Source organism: Chlamydomonas reinhardtii, chromosome 16, assembly GCF_000002595.2.
Source record: "Chlamydomonas reinhardtii strain CC-503 cw92 mt+ chromosome 16, whole genome shotgun sequence".
Lineage (NCBI taxonomy): Eukaryota > Viridiplantae > Chlorophyta > Chlorophyceae > Chlamydomonadales > Chlamydomonadaceae > Chlamydomonas > Chlamydomonas reinhardtii.
Genome location: NC_057019.1, coordinates 6,657,922 through 6,676,181, shown reverse-complemented (window position 1 = coordinate 6,676,181; position 18,260 = coordinate 6,657,922). Strand labels below are relative to the sequence as shown.

Sequence of the window (18,260 nt, the reverse complement as noted above, 5' to 3'; positions counted from 1 at the left end):
TGGCATCAATGTTTAAAACCCCATTGGTCTGCAAGGGGCCCGCTGCTCACTCTACACTCTTCTTGATGGCGAGCATGCTGCTGCCCTAACAAACGAAAACATCCAGCCAGCACGGACTCAGAGGCAATGGCCTTCGCAACCGCAGTTCTGGACGCGTGCAGTTTTGCTGCGCGCTTTGCCGCTTTCGCACTTCCCGATATGCAGCGTGCGTTGTCTATACTACTTTTTGATGACGATGTTTGACTCGCGGCTGCAGCGCCTGCGCCCAGCGGCGCGCAAGGCTGTCGCAGCTTTCTTAGCTGACGTGGAGGCGGCGGCGCCGGCTGCCGGGCATGGAGAGGGGCATGGGCAGCAGGAGGAGGAGGAAGAAGAAGAGGAGGGAGCGAAGGAGCTGGCGTGGTGGTGCGAGCGGGTGGTGCATTACCGCCGCCGCCTGCGCAAGCCCGTGTTGTACGGTTGGTTGGAGAAGAGCCTGGTGGGTGGCGGCGCGTGTGTCACAGGCGGGGGTGGGAGGGACTGCGCGATGGCTGTGCGACACTGACCCCTGTGTTCAAGGCCACTGCGCCTGGCCGATCCTGCCACACTTCCTCAGGTGGTTCGACTGTACTTCCACTCGCGTGCACCCACACACGTGTACAGCACGATGTCGCCCCTTTCTTGTGCTCTTCTAACACCCCATGCCATGCCTGTGCTCGCGAACACATGCACCGGCACGTGTGGCATACACATGCAGGGCAGGCGCGTGTACCAGATCACGGACCCGGTGACGCGCGTGCCGCTGGACCTGGACGTGATCGACCTGTCCTTCCTGGCCTCCATCGTCAACGCTATGCGCCACACACACTTCGCGCTCAACCGCGAGGTGAGGCGCTGGGGCGAGGGGACCCAGGGGGCCGGGTGAAAGTTGCAGGTGTTGGATGTGCGGGACTCGGGCTGCGGTCACGTTGTGCTGTGTGTGTGTGTATCTCTCTGTGTGTGTGTATCTCTCTGTGTGTGTGTGTGTGTGTGTGTGTGTGTGTGTGTGTGTGTGTGTGTGTGTGTGTGTGTGTGTGTGTGTGTGTGTGTGTGTGTGTGTGTGTGTGTGTGTGTGTGTGTGTGTGTGTGTGTGTGTGTGTGTGTGTGTGTGTGTGTGTGTGTGTGTGTGTGTGTGTGTGTGTGTGTGTGTGACTACGGTTTCCACGGTTATTCTGCCAGATCACGTGAATCGTGTATCTGGTATAACCAACGACAGGGCTCTCAATCGAGGGCTGCCGTGACCTGGCGTTTCCCCGGCAGAGCGCAAAACAGCTCTGGAGTCCACAGGGCAACGCACTCCGACCCTTCACCGCGCCAGTAATCCTTGCGGAATTACTACCGGTGTAACAACCTCAGACCCAGCGGGCGAGCTACCTCTTAATAAAACCAGGCGGGCAGACAAAAACAGCAAACAAAACAAAACACTCAGCACGTGACAGCACGCGAAAGCACGACCACAGTGGCTGCGGGGCTGAGTCCTACGACCCGGCAGCCTGCACGACCTCAACCGCAACCTAACCAGCTCTCGACGCCAGGGCAGACAATGCCTAAGGGCAGCCACAAACGCGTCTGGCCACTAGGCCGGTCCAGGCCGTAAGACCCGGGGTGTTGCAGCACCCAATACACCCTCTCAGGCATAAAAACCCCGCAAACCTGGCCCTGCTCCCACGGGCGTAAAACAAAAAAAACCCTTCGCCTGCCCACTAAGCTCCCCCGCTGACCCTCTCGTATGCCACTGCTTCAGTGGCTCATGTTAGTGCTCACGCGCTTCTCCTAAGGGCTGATCCCTTTCAAGCCTCCAGCTCCATAGCTTGCGGCATCGCGCACAGCATTTCACCGTTCACCACCGCCAGGATGGGGTGAGTGGCGTCAACACCATCCCAGCCCTTTTGGGGCACGCCGAGCTGCGCAAACTGCATCAGCCGCGACCAGAAGTCCGCGACTGCACGAGCGCACGCAAGCTCGACGGGGTTGACGCCTGGCTGCGGCGGCGTCAGCTGTGTGGGCGGGATCTCGTCAAGATCGGGTTCCGCCTCCGCTGCACCTGCCACCGCAGCCTCGGGAGCTGCTGCCGCCGCCGTCTGAATTCCCAGGGCCGCTGCGGCGCGCGTCATCCCGCGCAGCCGCACCCGGCCATGTTCTGTGGCGGCCAGCGCCGCCATCACCACCACGTCCCAAACACACTGCTGAAAACCCGGCGGCGCCTGAACCAGCCACAGCTGGGCTTGGCTGATGGGAGCCGGACCGGGGTTGTGTGCGTTGATCTGCGCCACCACGGCCTTCGCCACCGCGCAATCCCAGAAGTGGTGCTGCCGTGGCGTGGGCGCGGCGGCGGCGTGTGTCTCCACCGCGGCGCCCCCATGGCCGTGTTGCCCACAGCCGCATGGCTCACGGCGAGCCAACGGCATATGCGAGTTTCCCGGCAGCGGCACTGCGTCGATGGCCAACCGCCACAGCGTCTCAAAGTGTCGCCGTTCCCACCACACCTTCTGCCAAAGGCGCGCCAGGGTGTCCCTAATGGCGCCAAGCGTTGCAGCCGCAGCTGCTGGCAGGTCCTCCCGCCGCACCACAGCGCGCGGCGGGAGGCCCTGTGCCGCGCGCTCATAATCCTCGTGTAGGTCCGCCCGCCGCGTGGCCACATCGTCCAGCTGCATGGATGTGGCCATGCGGACGGACAGCTTCGCTAGGGGGACTTTGAGGGTCTCAGAGCCAGAGAGCTTCCAGCCCATGCGCGGCATGATGGTGGTGTGTGTGCGTGTGTGTGTGTGTGTGTGTGTGTGTGTGTGTGTGTGTGTGTGGGTGTGTGTGTGGGTGTGGGTGTGGGTGTGGGTGTGGGTGTGGGTGTGGGTGTGGGTGTGGGTGTGGGTGTGGGTGTGGGTGTGGGTGTGGGTGTGGGTGTGGGTGTGGGTGTGGGTGTGGGTGTGGGTGTGGGTGTGGGTGGGTGGGTGGGTGGGTGGGTGGGTGGGTGGGTGGGTGGGTGGGTGTGTATATGTATGTATGGTTAGGCGCTGACCTCGGCTACCCAGTGGGTGAAAAGGGTTGGTCATGCGAAATTACCGGCTCCGGTGCTTTGTCCGTAGTCGTGAAGGCCCCACGGCCACTCGACTGACCCCGGCCCGCCCCCCGCCCCACCCGCCCACCACCAGATGCTGGACGACCTGTACGACGTGGTGGTGCTGCGGCGGCGGGCGCGGGAGCGCATGTGGCGCCTGGAGCACATCACAGGTGGGCGTGGGCGTGGTGGGAGGACTGGGTGGGTGGGTGGGTGGGTGGGTGGGTGGGTGGGTGGGTAGGCACATTACAAGCCAGAGCCCATACGAATGGAATAGTCTCAACGGCAGGGTGGGTGGAACGTGGCGTGACGTTTCATCGGACGTGACAGCGGCGTGCATCGGACCGGGGGAGTGGCTGTGTGGCCGGCACTGTCTACGTGCAGATTGAGGAGGGGAGGTCCGCACGCTGCACGCGCGCACATACAACGTACAACCGCACATACAAACATATATACCCTGCCTCTAGATACGTATGGCTGTAGCAACTGGGTTACGCGTGTGGATTACGGTGGTGACTGGTATCCATTCTCTGGACTGCTGCCGATCCGCAGGCAACGTCTTCAGCATTGCGGTCTGCCCCTACTACATCAGCACCAAGAACCTGTGATGTGTTGCGGTATGCTACGTGGGGTGCGGCCTCGTGGCACCGTGAATGCGGCGGGGGTGTGTGCGGTCCACGGCCGGGTCCGCGCAGAACCCGGCGTGTGCTGGCGTGTTGGCCACGCGCGGCGTGGCCTGTAGGAACGTGATGCAGGAGCGACACTATGGCTTGAAGTGCAGGTTGATGGAGACAGAAACTCCCAGCAGGTTGGCACGTGAATAGCCATGATATAAAAGCAAGGTGAAATGTGTTACATGTTCATGCATTCAGGCGTGACCGCAGCCTGACGTGCGTGTGCAGACTTAGACGTTTGTACCGCCAAGTGTGAGCTTCCAGATTGAATTGACCGTATCTGCGTGCTTTCTCCGTAGGAAACGGCGGGTAAAAACAACGTATACGGAGTGTTGACGTGATTTAATTTGGCGCCCAGTCCTTGATCACGTCTGCCCGCTGATGTAGTTGTCATGGGACGAGCGTGCAATAACTTGGCATGCTGTGTGCTGAGATTGCAACGCAGTCGCCCCCTGGGCAATATAGATGTGATGGACGTGTGCTAAAAGCTCGTATAAAAGCCGTCATGAGCACGGGCCTCGTCTGGAACCTTCCATTCTGTCTTTTCTGAACTTGCGCAGTCTCGGCGGGCCACGTTCCCGCCGCCCCACGAACACACAGACACTTTTCCCACTCCTCCCACTACTTTCCCCGCCCAACCAAGTTCTCCGACCCTCCACTACCGTTACCGATTTCCCCTGTTTCGCCCATCCCTCCATCTTCAGTCGCGCGAACAGCAAGTCCAATCGCTCCCTCCCCCGGTCCGCACTGGCTCATCTGTCTTTTCAGGCGCCCCCATCAATTACCGTGCCTGCCGCACAGATCCCGCACGAACTGTCCTCTCCCGCCCATCCGCAACGACTGTCCCGAACGTCCACCGTGTACCCCTGAACGCGCACAGCCCCCCCCATTGACGTTCATGCTAGCTTAGTAAAACGCGTGAGGCCTGTATGAGCAGTACGACGTGTGGCAACAGCCTCTAGTCGATGGAATCGTATTGAGTAAGCGCAAGGGGCAGAGGTCAGGGGAGTGCCACTCCCCTGGCAGAGGTTCTACAGTTGAATCTGCATCCCAATGCAGGCGCGCACTCAATGAAGTGCACATATCCACATGAGCAAGTGACCGCTTGAGCGGCCTGACCGGAGAAGCAGAGACAGAGGAGGTTGTGTGCACCGGGTTGCCAGAAAGTGCTGGTTACGAAATGGCATGCCGATATTCCTGGGCTTAACGCCCAGACCTGCAACCTTCTCGGTATCTGACGTTGTTGGCAGGAAGTCTGGTACCTTGTAAGATAACGGCAAGCCTGCAAACAGTCCCCCGGGAGCGGTCGGGGCTATCAGGGCCAGGGCTGGGCCTGGAATGGGGTTCAGCAGAAATTCATCCCTTCCGCAACTCCGTAGCCACATCTGGAGTTTTCTACGCAAACAACATTCAAACCAACGTACTCCACGCCTGGCTAGGTTCGCCCTCGAAAGAAATATCCGCCGTGTATAGGCTTGCCTCGGCAAGACGTGCCTATTGCAATTAGCGATGCAAACGCATGCCTAAATATTGCATGTACTCCATAGTTGCTATGATGCGGCGGAACGGCTCGCCGGGGAGTGCGCCATTGTCGGGAGAGTTGCGCAAGCGAGGTGCCATGCCTTGAGCTTTGGAATACAACGAGTTGACCATGGATGTACAGCCTGCGGACTCTCAATCGGCTGAGGGTGGAGCGAAGGGGAGCTGTGGAAATCCGGCGGGAACCGCTCGTAAGTCGTTAAAGCTGCCTGCTACCGCTACAATGAGGCTGCAGATGCCATACCTCTCCTTACCCTCTGTGGCCCCCGCCTTCTCTTACACCTCTCACGCCAAATGCCAGTTGCACCTACAGCTGCACCTACAGCTGCACCTTCAGCTGCACCTACAGCTCCTCCTACGGCTGCGCCTTCAGCTGCAGCCCCGGCGGTGGACTTCGCCAATGTGAGCTCCCTGGCGCTGCTCCGCCGCCACCGCAAGAACAAATTCGCAATCCCGCGGCAGGCACCGGTGCCAGAGGCGGCTGCGTTGTCGCCTGCCAAGACTGTAAGCACCGGTGTCGCTGCAGGTGCGGCTGGGTCGCCAGTGGAGCCATCGGCGGGCCAACAGTCGGAGCCACGTGACCAGCCCACGCAGCAGCCCCAGCAGCAGCTGCCAGTCCAGGTGGTCGGATTAAGTGACGTGGGCGCGGCGGTTGGGGCGGCGGCGGATGCAGGAACACCACGGGCAGGCGTAGTAGGGGGCGGTCCTGCGCTGGGGTCAGACACCGCCCCGGCTGCTGCAAATGTTGGCGCCGCCGCGGGCGGTGGCACAGCTGGTGCCGAGGCTGGCTCGCACGAGGTGCAGCCGGTGCCAGCCGCGGTCGCAGCTGTAGCCCCTCCTGCGGCGGCTCCCGAGGCCGCGACTGCCGCTGTGCATGCGAGCGGCTGCGGGCTCCAGCCTGCGCCGGGGCCTAAGCAACCGGCTGCGTCTGCATTCGCCGTCTCGCCGCCGTCCCTGCAAACCGTGCTGCTGGCCGCGATGGGGCCAGAGGCAGCGCCGCCGCCCGCCGGCAGCGCTGCGGTGGAGGTCCTGCCCTCTGCCGCGCCGCCACAGGTGGCAGCTGCGGTTGCGACAGCACCCAGCCCCGCAGCTACAGCGCCCATAGCTGCGCCGCAGGCACAGCAGGCATTGGTGGAGGCTCACATGGCGGACGCTGGCGGGGAGCCCGCTGCGGCGACTGCACCCGCCGCGGGGTCCGACCCTGCAGCGGCGCCAACTGCCACCGCAGCGGCACCAGCAGACGCAGCAGAAGCCACCCTGGTGGCGGCAGCAACCCAACCGGCGGTGGGGGCAGCCGCAGCCGCAGCCGCAGCCGCGACAGCCCCCCAGCCAGCGACTGCAGGCCAACCGCCGCATGACGGGAACCAGCTGGACGCCCTGCGTGCGGGCCACTGCGTCCGGGCCTTTACCATTCACTTCACAGTCACCGTCTTGCCGTCGCGCGACCCTGCCGCGCCGCGTCGCAAGCTGCTGGCCCTGAAGCCGGCAGACCTGCGCGCCGCGGGCCTCACCTGCGTCGCCGAGCTGGGGCCGCTGGTGCTGGACAGCGGCGCGGGCGCCGGAGCTCAAGACATGGTGCCTGTGTCGGACGGCGACGGGGCCGGCGCAGTGCTCTTCACGGTCCTCGGCTTGAGCGCTGCGGACACACTGCGCCCGCTGCAAGAGGTCACGGGCGGCGGCGCCGCCGCCGCCGCCGCAGGTGCCCCGGCCGGGGCGGCAGCGGCCGGCAGGGGCGCGGGCGGCAAGGCGAAGGGCAAGGGCAAGGACGCGGCGTGGCGCATCCGCCTGAACGGCCCCTCGAGGTGGCTGACGGCGGACGGCGGCGTTCTGGACCCGACCACGCCCGAGGCGGCAGGCCTGCAACTCATCAGGGAGCCGGTGGAGGGCGTGCCGCGGGGCCGCTACACACTGCTGCGAGCCAACGGCAGCTGCGCCTCCGGGCCTGCGGACCCGCCCAGGCCGGCGCGGCCGTACGAGATTGTCGCACTGCTCAGGCCCGCTGGCGAGGAGGCGGACGCAGCAGCGGCGGGCGCGGGCGCGGGCGGCAGCGCCGGCGTTTGCGTGCATGCGGGCGCGGTAGCAGGGGCTGCTGGGCTCGGAGGCGCAGAGCAAGGCAGCCGGCACCCTGCGTTGGGATTTGGCGCGGCGCCGGCGGCGCCGCCGCCGCTGGCGGAGCTGTCGGGCCTTGCACAGGTTGGCAGCAGCGGCAACGTTGGTGGGCTGGGCGGCTTGGGCGGCGGTGGCGGCGGGGCCCGCTCAGTCGCTGCGCCTGGGAGCGCGGGTGGTGGCGGCGACCGCTACAGTGGCGAGACCGTGGGCGCTGTGATCACCACCAGCGGAGGGCGGGGCCCGACTTCGGCGGCTCCTGGCGACGCGGGCGCGGGGGCGCAGGGGTCTCGGGCGTCTCGAGACGGCGGGGAGGAGGAGGGCGAGGAGGCGTCGGGCTCGCAGTGGGAGCGGCAGCAGGGCCGTGTACCCAGCGGCTCTGCCGGGGCTGTCGTGGCGGCGGCGGCGCCTGCAGCCGAGGGCGCGTCGCCGGCCCTACGGAAGCCCACTTTGGAAAAGGTCGCGGCGAGACCGTCACCCTCAGACTCCAAGGGAGCTGAAGAAGGCACAGCCGCCGCCCGCGCCGCCGTGCCGCGTAGGCCGCCGCCGCCGCCGCCGCAGACGACCCCAGATTTATCCGAAGAGCGCGCCATTCGCTCGAAGCCGGCGCCGCTCCAGCTTCAAGCCACGCCGCAGGGGCCGGCCGGGTCGGTCAGCCCGACGCCTCGATCTCGGCCGCGGGCTCTGCCTCAGCCGCCGCCGCTCCTCATGGGTGGTGGCGGACGCGGCGGCGGCGCAGGAGCCAGTCTGGACAGGCTCTGTAGCAAGCAGCTGTCGAACTCGGAGGTGGACAGTGTCAAGGGCGGGCCCATCTGCTTTACGTCAGCCATGACTGGCGAGGACGGAGTCTTCCACGGCCTACACGCCGATAACGGGGAACACCCCTTCTGCGGGCCTGTGATCCTGCACGACGGCGCAGGCGGCGGGAGCTGGGCGGTAGGTTTTGGCAGTGGTTGTAGGTTCAGCTGCAAGGAGGAATCGTGTGTGGGGAACCGGGAGTTTAAAGGCATCGCCCCGGCATCGCACCGTGGCTCGAATACCACACGCGTGCTGCTTTTTCCGCGCGTTTTCCGCACCTGCTGCATGCCGCGTGGAATTGGCGCTGGCCGTTGGGGCCGTCTTCAGGCCGGTGCTTTGACGTCGCGCCAACGCTGCATGTGTGCACCTACACCCGCAGATGCGCGTGCGCGGCAACGGCAACAGCGCTCAGCGCCTGCACGACACCAAAGCCATGTTGGATCACTACAAGCCGACGGTCGGCGACGCACTCGTCTTTGCGCGCTGCCTGCATCCGCCCGCCCCCTGGGCCTCGACCGCCGCCGCCACCGCCGCAGCCGTGTCGCCGGCACAGGCGCATGAGAACGCCTCCGCAGCGGCGGCCCGGATGGCAGCTGACTGGAGCGTGCCACCCGTGCACTTCACCGTGTGGTGCGTGCGTAAGGCTGACCTCGCCGCGGGCGGCGTCGCGCTCCTGCAACCCAGGGCGGACCAGCAGCAGCCCCTGCAGCCGCAGCGGCGGCCGCAGGCGCGGTCGCCGGCCGCAGTGCCGGATGCGGGGGAGGCGGATGCGCACATGGCGGCTGCGGAGGAGGGCGAGCAGCAGAAGGAGGCGGAGCAAGAGGGTCAAGGCGTCGACGGGATGGAGCGCGCGGAATCCAATCCAGCTGCCGGTGCTAGCCCTGCTGTGGGCGGTGTGCCGGCGCCTGGCGCGGTGGCTGGCGGATTCCCCGCCTTCAACATTTCCTGCATGAAGGAGCTCACCAAAACCGACTGCGCACAGTACGTAATGCTGTTTGACTGTGTACAAGGCTCAAGTCGGGCAAGAGCATGCATTACTCTAGGGCCTTGATGAGGAATGCCGATCTGTACATACCTAGGATAACGCATGTCCTTCACGCGTGCGGGCATGCTCTGATTTGTAGGAAGGTCAAATTCCCTGTGGCGTGGCTGAAGGCGGGAGGAGTCATGGCGGGTACCACGAGGGGGCAGGCCTTGTGCCTACACGCGCGAGGTTCTGCCGAGTTCACGCAGGTACGTGCGGCGCGCTTTGGCGAAGCGCTATGACTCCTGGGGTAACTACCCTCGAGCCGCGTGTACATGCTGACACGTGACAACTTGCGTGACCGCACGCGCAACAAAACACTGTGCTAGGGCCTACGCTTGACGCTCCACCCGTCAGTAGCTCTTTCCGGCCCATGCGCTACGCGCAGGCCAACGTGGGCCTCTCGGGCGCACTGGGCGTTCGTGTCGGCAAGGCCCTGAAGGATGCATTGCGCATGGAGCGCGGGCGCGTGCTGGTGCTTGCGCCGTGCGGGACGGACGGCCGGCCGCTGCGGCCGGGCGACGCACCGCTGACGCTGCGCCACTTCTGTCTGGAGGTCTTGGGCACCAGAACCGACGGGGCGGGACTACATGGCAGGTCCGGCCGAGCCGCCGGCAATGCCGGCGCGGCCGCTAGAGGGGCCGCGGGTGCGGTGACGGACGAGGATGAAGACGAGGATGAGGAGCCGGATGAGGATGAGGTCCTGCAGTCCGAGGATGAGGCCGTGTTGGACGGCGAAGATGAGGTGCTCGTGGAGGCGCTGCCACAATCTGGGCGCCTCGCGGCGGCGGCGGCGGCGGCACAGCATGGCGGGGACAGGGCTGCGGCGGCGGTGGCGGCGGAGGCGGGTGCAGCCCTTCGCAAGGTGCTGTCGAAAACCGACGCCGACGGGTAAGCGCATTAACATGAACTCCCACACTGGCAGGCATCGGCTGATAGCTTTCGTCACTCGGCTTGGGACGAAGCTCCTGGCAACTGCGGTCACTCAAGGGGTGGTGGTGCAAACACGCGCCGGCCCTTTCTGTGTTGTTATTTGCTGGCGCAGGTGCATCATCATCCCCCAGGCATGGTGCTGTCCGGGCGGCGGGTTCGCCGGGCTGGGCATAGGCAGCTCCGTGGTCCTGCACATTGGGCGGACGAAGGAAACCTTTACGGTGAGCCGCGCCATTCCCTGCATGTCCAAGTCTGGAATCCAACGTCCCGCCCGCCACGCCTGTCACTTTGCTCCGCACCCTCACCGCCACCTGCTAGCGCGTCCAATGCGCTCCGACGGCTCTCGCTGGCCCACCAACGCCCCGCCTTGTTTCCCCGCCTGCATTCCACAGCGTAAATTATGCAGCCGCAGGGCTAACCTGTACATGACGATTCCAGCTGACATGCGCAAGCGATTGGGCTTGGCGGTCGGCAAGGAGTTGGTCCTGGAAGCCTGCGACAATGTCGGACGGCCGCTGGCGGCGGGCGCGGCGCGGCGGGCCCCCCCGCACTACGCCGTGCGCTGCCTCTGGCGTTGGCCGCGGGGCGCGGCCGTAGCTGACGAGCAGTCGGGGCAGGAGCAGGGCGCGTATGAGGGCTTGGATGAGGGCGAGGAGGGCTCTGAGGACGATGAGCAGGAGGGGGAGCGTGCCGGGGCAGCAGCGGGAGGACTGGCGCGGCGGGCTGCCGTGGCGGTGGCACACGGGGCGCGTGGTGTGACGGATCCCGGGGTCGCGGCCGCAGCGCCGGCGGCGCCAGCCACCACCAGCCGGGAGGCCCCCAGCCCGCGGAGTGCCGACGGCGGGGCAGCCGCCAGGTCTGCCGGCAGCAAAGGCGAGGCCGCGGCCAAGGACGGCGCGCCGCCGCGGCCGCGTGCGCCGCCGCCGGCTCCAGTGGCGCCTGCGCGCCCCAAGCCGAGCGTCTCGCCGCCGCCGCTGGCCCGCGACGCCGCAACAGGGCAGCAGCAGCAGCAGCAGCAGCAGCGGAAGCCGCCCCAGGAGCCCCAGCCGCTACAGCAGCCCGGCCTCGGCACCGCGGCGGCTGCTGGCGCGGCAGGCGCCGCCGCCTGCGTGCACGACCCGGACGGCTGGGTGCCGGCCGGCGCCGACCCCGCCAGCTTCACGCCGCCCGCCGCCGCTGATGCACAGTGGGAGCAGGTCGCCGGCACCATCACGCTGGAGCAGATGCGCTGGAGGCGGCTGCTGCCTGGTGCCGCGGAGGCTGCGGGGGCCGGCGGCGGCGCGCCGCAGGCAGCAGCACGCGAGGTGCCCACGGAAGCTGAAGACGACGGGTCGCTGCGACTGTGCGGCGTCGTGTTTGCGGTCAGGCGGGACGGTGGCGCTGCCGCGGCGGCCGCCTTCGCCCGCGCCGGGCGGGCGGACTGGCTACGACGCCACGCCGGCAATGAGCAGACGCCCGCAGTCGAGATCGCGCCGTTGCCTGGTGGAGGCAGCAGAAAGGGAGACAAAGGCCATGGGCAGCAGGCGGCGCTGCCAGCGTCGGCGCAGCCGAGGCCTTGGCATGCTCTATTTCGGGGCGGCGAGGGCGGCGGCAGCAGCAGCGGCACCAGGACCGGTGTGCTTCAGCGCCGCCTTGCGAGCCTGCTGAATCTCAAGGTGCGCTCGAGCGTATTGTCCAGTCTGGAACACCGCACACGCCCCGAACGTGATCCCAAACAAGCCAGGACAATGTGTCCATATGGACGCTTGATTGACATTTGACCACTGCAACAGGGTTCTGCAACGGAATATTAGCGAACCTGGGCCACCCTCGTCCTCCCACAACAGGACTTGTATGACGCCACCACGCCGCTGCCGCGCGGCCCCGTGACGCTACCCTGCGTGGTGGCGTGCCGCGACGCCCGGCGCGGCGGGCTGGGCGCGTGCGTGACCACGGAGGTCCGGAAGTTCCACCCCTTGGGTGTGATGCCTGGCTGGGTGCTGCAGGTGAGCGCATGCGTACCTTGACGTCCCAAATATGGCGGGTCAGAAGGCGGGTTTTTGAGCGTCGTCATGAAGCGGGCAGAGGTGCGATCTACGTAAGTAAAGGTGGGATGTACGCAAGTAAGGCATCTGCTCGCTCCATGTCGCGCGCACCCGCGACCTGTGCGGCCCCGCAGGGCACTGCGGGCGGCTCTGAGGACGCGTACAATTTCGCTTACGCGGGCCACCCGCGCGCGGCGTCCAGCCACCGCCCAGCTAGCGGCGACCCCCCTCTGCTGCTGGAGCTGCGGCGGCGCGGCGAGACTGGGGGAGTGTGGGTCTTCCTGTCCCTGTCCTACCGCCTGCCCTACCCGCCGGAGCTGACGGAGACGCCGGGCGCGGCGGCTGCCGCCAAAGCAGCAGCAGCCGCGGCAGCGGACCGGGCAACAGCCGCGGCAGCAGCCGGAGCAGGCACAGGTACCGCACCCCCGGACAGCGCCCAGAGCATGCACTCGCAGCTGCCGGCGCCGCGGCAGCAGGAGTTCACGCTGTTCAGCATGGGGGCGGCACGCAGCGTGTTGGCGCTGGTGAACGACCCGGGGCAGCGGCGGCACGCGACGGATGATTTAGAGCTGCCGGAGCCTCCGGAGGAGGAGCGCCAGGCCAACTGCGTGGTGGGTGCGCGCGGGGATGGGAGCGGGCAGGCGGACGGGGCGGACGCGGTTTTGCGTGACACGGCGGACTGGGACTGTCTTGCGGTAGCGCCCTGCGCTGCGGGCTGTTCTCACGCAGCTCCGCCCTAGCTGCCCATACGCCGTGTGACCCGAAACCCGAGGCCATGCACGTTGCCCTTTGGAGCTTTCTTGAGGTTTCCCTTGGAACCGCCTCACTCCTTCATTTGCTAGGTGGTGCCGGTTGCGGTGCGTGGCGTGGTGCTGCCGGTGCTGGTGGCCGTCCGCGACCTGCGGCCCGGCGAGCAGCTGCTCCTGGACCGAGGCGATGACTGGTGGGCGCCCGTGGCGGACAGGTGGGAGGTGGCCGAGGACAGGCTGCCGCAGGCGGCGGCGGCGGAGGAGGCGCTGGATGACGCGCAGGCCTCGCTGGCACGCCACGAGGCACTGCTGCACCTGCCCGGCGAGGTGCAGGCCTTCCCGCTGCCCCAGGAGGCGGCGGCGTGGCATCAAGCCGCCCAGGGGGCTGCGGCAGGCGCAGCGGCAGCGGCAGCAGCAGCGGCTGCGGTGCAGGCGGGCAGTGCTGGTGGGGAGGCAGGAGTTGCAGCAGCGGTTCCGCTGCAGCCACCGCAGCCGCAGCAGGGTCTGCCGCCGCCACAGCTGTCGCTGCCTTGCTCGCCGCAACATGGCGCCAGCCAGCGCGACGACGCAGGCGGCAGGGGCGCTGTCACGACGCCGAGCGGCACTGCCCCTGCGGCAACGCCCGACAACGGCGCAGCCCAACCGACGCGGCCGCCGGCAGCCACCACGTCCACAGCTGACGCAACACCCGACAGGCGGCGTGCCGTCGACTCGACCGCAGCTGGCGGCGGCGACGGCCGTTGCGACGCGGCCCGTGACCGCGATCGGGAGCGCAAGCGGGAGCGAGAGTGGGAGCGTGGCGACACCAGGGACCGAGACCGGGGTCGGGACCGCGAGGGCGGCCGGCAGAAGCCGGAGCAAGAGCGCAGCCGGCGCCGGGATGGGGCGCAGGGCCTCAGCGCCAACAAGGAGCACGGCGACGGCCGCTTAAAGGACCGGGAGCGTGAGCGCGACGGGGACCGGGACCGGGACCGGGACCGGGATCGGGACCGGGACCGGGACCGGGACCGGGATCGTGCCGTGAGTGGCGACAGGCAGCGCGGCATGGATGCCGACAAGGTGCGGCAGCAGCAGAAGGATAAGGACAGGGACAAAGAGCGGGGGAAAGAGAAGGAGCGCGAGAGGGACAGGGACAGGGAGAAGGAGAGGGAGAGGGAGAAGCGCAAGCAGCAAGAGCGTGCCGAGGGCAAAGAGTCGCAGCAGTCGCTGCGTGGCAAGGAACGCGGAGCGGAACCCAGCAAGAGCGACCGGGCTGACGGCCATGGCGGCAGCGAGCCCTCAGCAGCAGCGGCGGCGGCGGCAGCGATAACAGCGGCCACAGGACCAAGCCCGGCAGCGCCGACGATGGCGGCACCAGCAGCAGCAGCAGCTCCGCAGCAGCTGCCGCCCTCCCCTCGCCCCGCATCTTTGGGTGCTTTTGGTCATAACACAGGCACGCCAAAAGCGGCGGACGCTGCGGCGGCGGCGGCAGCAGCGAAGCCTGCAGCGCGAGACCGCAGCCGGGACGGTGACCGCGATCGGGAACGTCAAGGGAAGCGCGACCGAGACCGGACAGATATGGCTCGGCGGCAAGACAGCAGCAAGGAGCGGGAGCGGGAGCGGGAGCGCGACAAACAGGCGTCCCGTGATGCGGAAACGGGCCGCGATAGAGACCAGCCACAGTCGCAGCAGCAGGCACTACCGCCGCCGCCGCCGTTAGCGCAGGGCCAGCTGCAGCAGATGCAGATGCAGCAACAGCAGGAATCGCTGCGGCCGCTGTCTCCGTCGCTCCTCCCACCACACCTGGCGGGCGCAGCTGCTCCGACGGCTTCTAACACGCCGCGGTCTGTGCCTGACACGAACGAGCAACGGCAGGAATCCCGGCCGCGTGAAGAGCGCGGTGGAACCGACAGCCAAAGGCATCGCAGCAAGACAGCGGGGCAGGCGGGGGCTGCCCTGCAGCCGGACGTTGGATTGAGGAGCCCACAGGCTGCGCAGCAAGGCCAAACTGGCAAGGACAAGGCAGGAGGAATGCAGCACCAGCAGCAGGAGGGCCTAGATGCTTCAGGGACCATGCGGCGACGGTCCAGCACCGGGTGCACGCCAATCGTCTGGTCTCCGTCTGCGGTGCAACGCATGTCGCCACCACCGCAGCCGCAGCCGGCCGAGCAGCCACTGGTGTCACCGCCAGCGGCGGCACCACCACGGCCGCTAGAGCCGCAGCAGCCACAACCTCCGCTGTCGCCCCAACCGCAGCTGCAGCCCTCGCAACAGCCGCCTCTTCCGTCCCCACGCGAGCAGCCGCCAGGACAGGCCGGTTCGCTCTCCGCACTCTTGTCAGCAGCACTGCCGCTGCCGCAGGCCCAGGCTGTGGACAGGGAGCCAGCTGTGGAGCGCGAGCAAGGGCTGGGCGTGGAGCAGCAGCCGAACGATAAAAAGCGAGGGCGGGATGAGCAGCCGCAGGGCAACAGCAGCGACTGTGACCAGCCGCAGGCGCGAAGCTCGGGGCGCGAAAGGCCACGTGACGCTGACCGCAAGCGTGACCGCGACCGGTCTCCTGAGAGAAAGCGCACGGCGGAGCCGGGGCGCGAGCGAGACCGGCAGCGGGACCGGGACAAGGAGGGCGGCAGGGGCCGGGACCGGGAGCGCGGTCCCGGGCCGGAGCAGACGCGGGAGCGCGGCAGTGAGCGCGAGCATGACCAGCAACGCAAGCATGACGAGAAGGAGTCTACACGCGGCCGGGAGCAGGAGCGAGAGCGGGAGCGTGATAGCGACCGGGGGCAGAAGCGCCGGCATGAGGGCGAGCAGGAGCGGCAGCATGACCTGGAGGGGCGAGCGCGCGGCGGCGTCAGCGGCAACGAGCCGAAGCCAGTGCCGGAGCCAAAGCGGGATCCGGGCCGCAGCAGCGGCAAGGCTTCAGACCGAGGCCGGGACCGCGGCCAGGGGCGCGAGCGGGACCCGGAGCCTGGCCCGCGGGGGCGCAGTCCTGGCCAGTCAGGAAGCCAGGCGCAGGATGGCGAGCGGGCAGCGGGGTCAAGCCCGGAGTCGGGCAAGCGCCGCCGCGCCGAAGCAGAGGGCGGCCGGTGTGCTGGCGGTGGCGGCGAGGGGGACGCAGGTGCTCAGGGCCGAGAGGCACGGCGCGCGGCAGGCAGCGGGCCCGGCCGTGACGTGGCGGCCAAGGAGTCACCGGCATCAGCAGCAGCCGGCAGCGGCGCCGGCAACAGCAGGCTTGGTGGCCGCGGCGGTGATTGCAGCTCTGGGCGCTACGAGCCATTCAGGTAAACCGAAAGGGCTCCTTTGCTTGGTTATGTCTGGTTTGGGGATACCTTGTAATTCAGCTTACTTGGTCACGCGCCCATGCATGGCAGGCAACCGTGCCCATCCTCCCCAGGCCCGACCGTCTGCATGTCCCGCCACTGTTACCCACGTGGCTTCTGTCCAACACCCCCTCCCTGCCCCCACCCCTGCCCCTCCCCCTGCCTCCACCCCTGCCCCTCCCTGCCGCCGTGCGACTGCTGCCGACCGCAGTGATCCGTACCGCCACCAGCTTCCGCCGCTGGACGAGGTAGTGGGCGGGCGGCTTCACTACCCTCCTGACATGGGGTGCGAGGAGCGGATGAAAAGGATTCTGCGGCGGATGGAAAGGATCCGGCTGCTGCGAAGCAACATCTTCGACCCCGACTCGGAGCCGGGCGGGCCCGGGTTCAACCCCAACGCGCCCAGGAGCTCCAAGGAGTGGCCCGCGGCGTGGCTGGCGGCGACGCCGTTGGGCTGGCGCTTCCCTGCCGGCAGCGCTACGGCGGGCGGCAGCGGCAGCGCCCGCTAAGGCGGCGGCCTCGGCGGCGGCCCCAGCGGCGGCGGCGTGCACATGCTGCGGCGGCAGCTGGCAACGCGGGGCTGGGCGTTGGCGAGGGATTTGCGGGCGGCATGCCACCGCCGGTGCATGTGGCCGGCGTGCGGGGTCTGGGAATAGTTGTAGATAAGTGCGCGTGTCCCATGATAGATAAGTGCGCGTGTCCCATGATAGATAAGTGCGCGTGTCCCATGATTAGATAAGTGCGCGTGTCCCATGACGGTACGGTACGGTATGTAAATTTCATGCGGGCAAGAATGCTGACGGCAGGGTAGTTGCCATAACTGGATGAAATTTGACAGTCCGTTGGGCGCTGGCGAGGGTGGTCTGTACCTGCTCTACGTTTGACGGTTGCCAGGGCGCGGGTTCCGGTCAAAGGCAGGCAGAGTGTTGCTATGCGGAGTGCGTGAGCGGAGGAACCACGATGATGCATCCGGTCACAGCATTAGAAATGGTCGGGAGAGCAATGCATCATTTCAATTGGATTAAAGGCTAACACGGCGAGAGCGCTGGCGAGAGCGGCCGCCCCAGTTGTCGGAACGCGCCAAAAGAGACTACTATTTTGCGATGCCGCTCAGGGCAACACGCGTGTGTTGCGATTGCTGAAAGAATACAGTGTAAGAACGCGCTGTTGCAATCACAGTTGTATCTGGTTGTGGAATTCTGGCATCGCGCTCCGCAGCTCATCGTCACAGTGGTTTCCACTAAGCCAGTGGGAGGTAACTTTCCACTGATCTAGTGGGAAATTTGTTTCCTATAGAAAATGTCGTAGTGTTAAACATCATTTCCGTACGCTTGCAGTGGAAATACCATCGATAGCGATGGCGCCAGCGAATTCGCCACGACCCTGCTCGCCACCCGGCCTTGCCGGTCGCCTCGCCCCGCCCCCGCCCCCGCCCCGTTCCCGCGCGGCTTCAATTCTCTTTTCCATCAGCCTCTAACGACTTCCCAGATCCTCCCCATGCCTACGTGGCTGTTCTCCGCATAGTAAGCGTGAATATCTATCTATGGAATACAACATGGGGTGGGGCGGTGTGGGGTGCCGCCAGCCCCCTCCCCCTCCCCAGCCCTCCCCCTCCGCCGCCCAGTAGCCCACGCCTGCTGTCCAGTCTACGCTCGCCGCGGCGTAATTATGCCGTATCTTGCACGGCTTATATGGGTCTCAGTGTAGGGTGGCCCGTGGTCATGGATAGGCGAAAGGCTCGTGCCGGGTGGACGGACCAGCATGGGGCATGTCGCGCACGCAGTACCAGCCGTCCCGCCTCACCCCCCCCCAGCCCACGCTCGCCGCGGTGTAATTGTGCCGCATCATGCGCGGCCTACATGGACCCTCGTGTGGGGTGGCTCGTCGTAGTGGGCACGCGCAAGGCCCGTGCCGGCGGGTGGGGTTACATTGACCAGGGTGCGGCTTGGCGGGCTGCCCAGACCACGCTCCAGCCCCTCGCCCGCATGCAAAGGTCAACGCCCGGCCCTGACCTCTTGCACATGGACTTGACCATATGTAGGATGGAGGG

The 18,260-nt window shown here is 66.8% G+C and overlaps 2 protein-coding genes across 2 annotated transcripts; both read left to right on the top strand.

Annotated features, from left to right (window-relative positions):
- The first annotated feature begins 23 nt into the window (after positions 1–23).
- CHLRE_16g671713v5 (uncharacterized protein) lies at positions 24–4,392 on the top strand. Its single transcript, XM_043071175.1, has 4 exons — positions 24–475; positions 734–862; positions 3,162–3,240; positions 3,620–4,392. The coding sequence occupies exons 1-4, from the start codon at positions 236–238 to the stop codon at positions 3,673–3,675; spliced, it is 504 nt and encodes a 167-aa protein (XP_042916175.1). The 5' UTR covers positions 24–235; the 3' UTR covers positions 3,676–4,392.
- A 741-nt stretch (positions 4,393–5,133) lies between these two features.
- CHLRE_16g671600v5 (uncharacterized protein) lies at positions 5,134–17,519 on the top strand. The gene is made up of 11 exons (XM_043071172.1): positions 5,134–5,471; positions 5,582–8,322; positions 8,564–9,165; positions 9,309–9,417; positions 9,597–10,099; positions 10,254–10,362; positions 10,534–11,796; positions 11,968–12,126; positions 12,300–12,776; positions 13,008–16,171; positions 16,422–17,519. Exons 1-11 carry the CDS (start codon positions 5,393–5,395, stop codon positions 16,717–16,719), a joined length of 9,504 nt encoding a protein of 3,167 aa, XP_042916174.1. The 5' UTR covers positions 5,134–5,392; the 3' UTR covers positions 16,720–17,519.
- Positions 17,520–18,260: the final 741 nt, after the last annotated feature.